General features: G+C 42.3%; 2 protein-coding genes across 2 annotated transcripts in view; one reads left to right on the plus strand and one right to left on the minus strand.

Moving 5' to 3' along the window:
• Positions 1-564: 564 nt before the first annotated feature.
• On the minus strand, positions 565-5,490 carry CSUI_002257 (uncharacterized protein). The gene has a single exon (XM_068062459.1). The coding sequence runs from the start codon at positions 3,859-3,861 to the stop codon at positions 3,133-3,135; it is 729 nt and encodes a 242-aa protein (XP_067925563.1). The 5' UTR covers positions 3,862-5,490; the 3' UTR covers positions 565-3,132.
• A 246-nt stretch (positions 5,491-5,736) lies between these two features.
• CSUI_002258 (uncharacterized protein) overlaps positions 5,737-6,764 on the plus strand; it is a 3,394-nt gene continuing 2,366 nt past the window's right edge. Inside the window, exon 1 of the mRNA XM_068062460.1 lies at positions 5,737-6,736. Coding sequence (XP_067925564.1) covers positions 6,058-6,312 — 255 coding nt within the window. The 5' untranslated portion in view covers positions 5,737-6,057 and the 3' untranslated portion in view covers positions 6,313-6,736. The remainder of the gene's footprint in view (positions 6,737-6,764) is intronic.

Genomic DNA, 6,764 nt, shown 5'->3' on the forward strand with positions numbered 1-6,764 from the left:
TCTTTAATCTATCTACCTATTTAACTGCGTGTATCTACACGTACATAAGTGCCTCTGTGCATACGTCCAGGTGGGTAGGGCATGCATACTTACACACTTCTCTATGTATATGAAACGACATGTAAATAGATAGATAAAGGAAAGAAAAAGAAAGAAAGACACGCGTGAAAGAGAAGAGACTCTTCTATGCTGCACCTTCATAAACACTTTGCTTATGTATGAGAATGTGAAGAAGCTCTTGAAGAAGAAGAAGATACAAGTCAAGAATAAGAAGAAGAAAGTGAAAGAAAAGATGTGAGAGACACACAGAGAAAGAGAGCGAGAGAAAGGAACACGTCGCCATACATCTACGTAGAAATCTGGAGATATCTTAGCAAGAGAGAAAGAAAGGCACTCTTCTAAAACGTCCGGGAATGGAGAAAAGAAAGTATACACAAGAAGAAGGACAAGGAAGACGATCAAAGACAGAAAGAAGGACAGAAAAGAGATGAAAGAAAAAGATGGAGAAGAAGAAGAAGAAGAAAGAGAGTAAGAGAGACATGTATGATTTAGACACTCTTTTCTTACCCGCATTGTCACTATGATCTGAAGATGAAGAAGAGAAAGAACTTTCTTCTTCTTCTTCTTCTTTATCTCCTAGGAGGACAGTGTTAATTATATGTTTCTTCTTCTTCTTCTTTCTCGTCTTATCACTTAAGTCTGAAAGTCTTTTCTTACGAACTTCGAGCGCTCTCTCCCACTCTGTTTTCTTCTTCTTCTCTTCTTCTTCTTCCTTTCTGACAAGGTCTTCTTCATCGCTATGGTCTCTCCGCAATCTTCTGAAGTTTCTCTCTTCATTCCTGTCACTCTCTTTCTTCTCCTCCTGAGCTAAATTCTTCTTCTTCTTCCTCTTCTTCTTTCTTTTCTTTCTTCCTGTAGGCACACTACTCTCTCTATCACGAAGGCGATCCTCTTCAGCCTTCTTGCTCTTATCTCTTTCTCGGTCACACAGAGAGACATCTCTCCTATCTCGCTGTACACCTTCCTCCTCCTTCCCCTCATCTCCTTTCTTCTTTCCTCTTCTCTCTTCTTTCTGTATCTTTCTCTCTCTCTCATTTTCTTCTTCTCCTTGTGTCTCTGTACCTTCACGGTACAGTCTTCTTCGCGCCACTTGCTCTTCTTCTTCTTCTCCTTCCCTGAAACTTCTTCTTCTTCCACGAGGAGCACTTGCCTTCTCAGAAGAAAAGCGACGGACCTCTTGGAGTCTCTCTGCATCAGAGAAGAACTTTTCCTCACGCAAACAAGCATCTTTACTTGGAGAAGAAACACCGTTGTCTTCCTCCGAGAATAGACGGAGAGAACAAGGAGAAGAAGCGAAAGAAGAAGAAGAAGATAAAGATCTTTGTAGCTTAGGAGAACTAGGGTTCATAGCATGATTCGTAGAGTTACATCTACCATAGATATGATCTTCTCCCATCCTCTCTTGCCTTCTTCGCTTTCTTCTTTCTCTTTCTCTTTCTCGTTTCTTTATGTTCTTCCTTCTCCTCTTCTCCTCTGCTTCATCTTCTTCTTCTTCAAGAGATGCTTCTACATTATGAAGACCGTAGAGAGGTCTTCTTCTTCCTCCTCTGCTTCCTAGCTCTCTGCATTCGTCGTCGTCTTGAAGAAAGAGGGATACAACAGAAGAAGAAGAAGAGAGACCCCGAGAGACAGAGTCAGTACTACTTTTAGTATCATCATCGTCGCTATATATTCTTATCGCAGTATTTTCTTTTCTTCTCTCTTTCTCTTTCTCTTCTTCTTCTCTACTTCCTCTTCTTCTTCTTCTCGTGTTCCTGATCTCTCCGTTTATATTCGGTGGTCTCCCTTCAGTCTCTTCTTCATCGTCTAAAAGCAAACAAGGAGAAGAAGAAGAAGAGAAAGAAGAAGAAGGAGAAGAAGGAGAAGAAGAAGAAGGAGAAGGAGAAGAGGGAAGGTGACGATATGACAGAGGGGGAGAGGGAAGTCTTGTCGTATCGACGGAGTCAACCGAGGTCGATTCTATTGCATTCCTTTCTTCTAGATTTCTTCTTCGTCTGTCCTTCTCTCTCCATCTGTCTTGCTCTTCTTCTTCATTATCTGTCTTTTCCATTCTTTCGTCTTCTCTGTGTTCTTTTTCTTCTTTTCTGTCTTTCTTCTTTTCATCCTCTTCGTCATCTGAAGAAGAAGAAGAAGAAAACGAGGAGGAGGAGGAGAGCTCACATAGTTGCTTTAAGAGACGTCTACTCCCTTGAGAGATTAAAGTCGCCTCTCCCAAAGGAACGACCTCTTCTTCTTCTATATTCTCCTTTCTCTTCTCTCTTTCTTCTTCTTCTTCTACTTCTTCTACTTCCTTTTCTTCATTTCTCTTCTTCTGTCTTTCCTCTTCTTTCTCTTCACCCTTATCCCTCTTTCCTTCTTTTTCTTCATCTTCTTCCTTTTCTCCCTTCTTTCTTTCTTCTTCATCTGCTCTGTCCTTTCTTTCTTCTTTTTCTTCACCTACCTGTAAGGAACGACTCCTCCTCGAAGGGACGCATTCTGTTTCTTCTTTCTCTTCTTCTTCCCTACGCACATGTGCTTCTTTTCCTCCTACGTTCTTCTTCTCTTCTTCTCTTTCTTCTTTCGCCTTCGCTTCTTCTCTCCTCTCTTTTACTTCAAAGACTTCTTCTCTTTCCTCCTTTTCATCCTCTGACGAAGAAGAAGAAGAAAGACGGACATACCGACGACGCGCCTGCCTAGATTTCCCATGCTTTCTGTCACAGACAGGAGAAGAGCTAAGAGAGGAGGAAGAAGAAGAACGGAGAATTCTCCTCGTGCGAGTCGTACGACCACGTCTCTTTCTACATGTCTCTTCTCTTCTGTTGCTACTGCTGGTAGATGCCCCATCACTTGAAGAAGAAGAAGAAGAGATTTCAGAGACCTTCAACACTCTTCTTCTTCTTCGGCTTATACAAGGAGAGGGAGAAGAAGGAGGTTCGGGAGAGACGTCAGAGGAAGAAGAGTGGGAGATTACCGCACTTCTTCTTCTTCGCCTTGAACAAGAGAAAAGAGGAGAAGAAGAATTCGGAGAAGAGATAGCATGAAGAGAAGAAGAAGAAGAAGAAAATTCACATCCCCGTGTGTTTGTTCTTCGCCTTATATAAGGAGAAGGAGAAGAAGAAGCAGGAGGTGAGGAGGCAACGGGTGTTTTGTGTCTCTGTGAATGGAGAGGGCTTCTTTTCTTTTCTTCTTCTTCTTGTCCTCTCTTTCTATTGAATTTCGTGAAATAAACTTCATCTTCTTCGTCATCTGAAAGAATGACTTGAACAAGAGTAGGAGAAGAAGAAGAGAGCTTCGATAAGACAAGCTCTGTCTGAGAGACTGCCCGATGGCGAGGTGTCGGCAAAGAGGGAGGAAAGGAACCTCCAGATGAAAAAGAAGAAGAAGGCGGAGATGAAGAAGAAGAAGAAGGCGGAAGGAGATCTTGAGTTGTATGAGGAGATGACGCTGTACGTATAGAGGGGCGTTGTGATGAAGAAAAAGAAGAGGAAGAGAGGGAAGGTGAGAATGCACCTGAAGAGAAGAAAAAGGAGGCGATCTGAAGAGAAGGAAGAGATACAGAAGAAGAAGAAGGCGTGCATGACACAGTATCTGCTGTCCCACGTCGACTTCCAGAGGGAGGGAGAGGAGATGAGAATGACGAAGAAGAAAGAGAAGAAGAAGAAGAGGAAGGAAGAGAAGGAATAGATTCTCCACAAGACAAAGGGCTTTGCTGAATAAAGAGAGAAGTCGATATGTTCCTCGAGAGACGAGGAGAGAGAAGAAGACGGTTGTCTTTCCCGTCTCTCGACTTATTATGTATTTCAGTACTTGTTGTCTCTTCATCTTCCACGGTCAAGAGAATCTTGTCTTTCTCTTCTTCTCCTTTCGACTCCTTATTGTCTCTAGTAGAAGATGAGACTCCTCGCGCAGAACCTCTCTCTCCTTTCCCTTCGCCAGAGAGAAGAGAAGAAGCGAGGGAAGGAAATAAAGACTTCTCTTTCTGCTGAGAATCTTCAGGAACTTTCTCCGCTCTCCTTTCTTCTCTCACCTCGTCATGAGTGACCGCAGATAAGGAAGGGAAAGACAGGGTAGAAAGATCTATAAGAGAAGGAGGAGAAGAAGAGAGATGAGATATATATGGAGAAGAAAGGTCGGAGGAAGAGTCAGTAATAGTCATAATGTCTTCTTTGTCAATCCCTTCGTTCGTATTCTCATGATCTTTACCAAGAGAAGAAGATGAAGAAGCAAGAAGACTATCACACGTTGACGAACAAGGAGAAGAAGAAACCTTCGTCTCTCTTGCATGAAGATGCCTATGCTGCTGATCCATCAATAGCTCACACCTTGTTGATCCCTCAGATAAGGACGACGAGGAGATGGAAGGAAAAGTCTCTTCTTCTCCATCTCTTCTTTCTTCTTCTTCTCCTCCTCTCCATCTTCTCTTCATCTTCTCGAGATCTTCTGCTTCTTCTTCTCTGTCTCTTCCCTTGCCATTCACTATGAGGCACGAGGGAGAAGAACACGAGACAGATGAACACGGAGGAGAAGAAGAGGAGAGAAGAAGGAAGTCATTTCCTTTACATTTTGCCTTCTCTTCATGGAAAGGCTTCTTCATAGGCTCTCTAAGAGACCGAGGAGAAGATGGTATCCCACCCTTCTCTCCTTCTTCATCTTCGTCTAGGATCTCTTCGATGTCTTCGTCTCTTCTTCTCTTATCATTGCCTCTCCCTTCTTCTGCCTTTTCTTCTCTCAACATAGTCTCTCTAGGATGAAAAAGAAATGAACGAGAAGAAGAACGAGGAGAAACAAAAGAAAGAAAGAATGAGAAAAGAGAAAGAAAGGCTGATGCGGGATGACCTGCTACTCCTTCTCTTCCTCTTTGCTTCGTCTCCTTCTTCTTTGGACCTCTCAGAAGACGAGAAGAGAAAAGACATCCTCGAAAGACCTAAAGAAAGAAAACCTTAAAGACAGATAGTAGAAGGAGGAAAGAAAGAGAGATCTTTAACTCCTTCGATTTATTCTTCGTCGCTCCGGAGAATCACCCCGAAACAGAGAGATACAAAAGTACAGAAAGACTCTCACGATAGATAGATGAATGGATCGATGAATGGATAGATAGATAGATAGATAGGCAAACAGTCATGCGATAGATTCGCAATAGATCGATAGATTGAAGAAGATAGACTAGAGATAGAGAGATGATAGATCGGTAGGTAGATACACAAATAGATAGACAGAGGGAGCTACCGTAATGAAGATAGAACAAGGCATCTTCAGTTTCTACGCGCGATTCTTCTTCTTTCTGTTGATCTATCTCTTGATCTTTCTCCTTGTTTTCGTCTCTCACGAATGACTGCCTTTTGGGAGATTAGAAAAGATCAAGAAGAATGTGTCTCTTCTTCTCTTTCTTTCTCTTCTTTTGATCAGAAAAGACTTTCCCTGGCCTTTCCCAGCAAGCGGAGTATTTATTTCTACGAAAGATAAAACTTCTTCAAGAAGTCTACATCTATTTCTCCACTGCAGTTGACGATAGGAGTGAAGATAAAGGACAGCCATCGATGCATGCACGGGAAAAAGCTATGCATGCATGCAGAGCTATCATTAGAAGTGGCTAATGTCTGATTTGCCTTGATTCTTCTTCTTTCTTCTCCCTTTCTTTTTCCCCTAGTCTTCCTCGATTCTTCTTTCCCATCTTCTTTGCTTGTTTTCTTCTCTTTCGACTCTGCGTTGCAGCACCTCCTTCTTCTCTCTGTTCATCTCTTTCCTTCTCTATCGTGAATGGCTCATCCCTCTTTCTCTGTGTATCTCTCCAACTTAAAGAAGGAAGATAGAGAAACACGTCCTCGCTTATCTCTTCTTTCTATTCTGATCTCTAGTTGACCCTGTCTTTCTTTTTCCTCTTCTCTTCTTCTTCTTGCCTTGTGTTGTCTTCGTGTCTCGTCTCCCTCTCTCTTCTGCAGACGTATCGAGAAGAGAAGGAGGAAGAATCTCGTAGGAGATCATCTCCAGAGAAAGAAGGGAAAGAAAACCCTCTTGTCTATGAGAAGTGACTGCTCTTCTATTTTCCTCTTTTGTTTTCTCTTCATCTATCTCTCTTTCTCTTTCCATCTTTTCTTTGCAGAGTTCTATGCAGAGATGCATCTAGGTCTAGTTACGGCGAGCCCCATCTATTCCTCCCAAATAAGCGATAGAGATCTCTCAAACCATCTTTGTGTGTCGGTCTATTCTTTCTTTCTTGTCAGTTGGAAGAGAAATCGTTCTTTTCATTCTCAAGAGAAAGGAAGACGAATCTAAAAGTCTTTACTTTATCTATCCTTCTCCAAGGTCATCTTGCCTTACATCATATAAGAAGTCTTTTTTCTCCCCTCTCTCTCTTTTCTGTTCACTTTTCTTTGCTTCTTCTGTTTCTTCTTCCTTGTCTTTCTCTTTTTCTCTCCTCCTTCTTTCTTTTCTTCATCTTCTTCCTCTCGCCCCGTTCATTCACTCTTTAGTTCTCTTCGCTCTTCTCTCGCTTCAGACTTGCTTCTTCTTTCCTTTCTCCATCTTTCTTCTTTGTTTCTTTCTTTCGCTCTCTGTCCCTTTTTCTTTCTTCTTTCCTTTCTTCTTCTTCACCTTTCAACTCTTCTTTTTTCTTCCGTTAGAGAGAAGATGGCCTTTGATAGTTTTCGCCGAGCTGATCCGGAGAGGCCGCGGTACCGCTTCTTTCCTAATCGCACACGTACGCAGACATTCCCAAGTTCGAGTCA

The sequence above is a fragment of the Cystoisospora suis genome (assembly GCF_002600585.1).
Source record: "Cystoisospora suis strain Wien I chromosome Unknown contig_949, whole genome shotgun sequence".
Classification (NCBI taxonomy): domain Eukaryota; phylum Apicomplexa; class Conoidasida; order Eucoccidiorida; family Sarcocystidae; genus Cystoisospora; species Cystoisospora suis.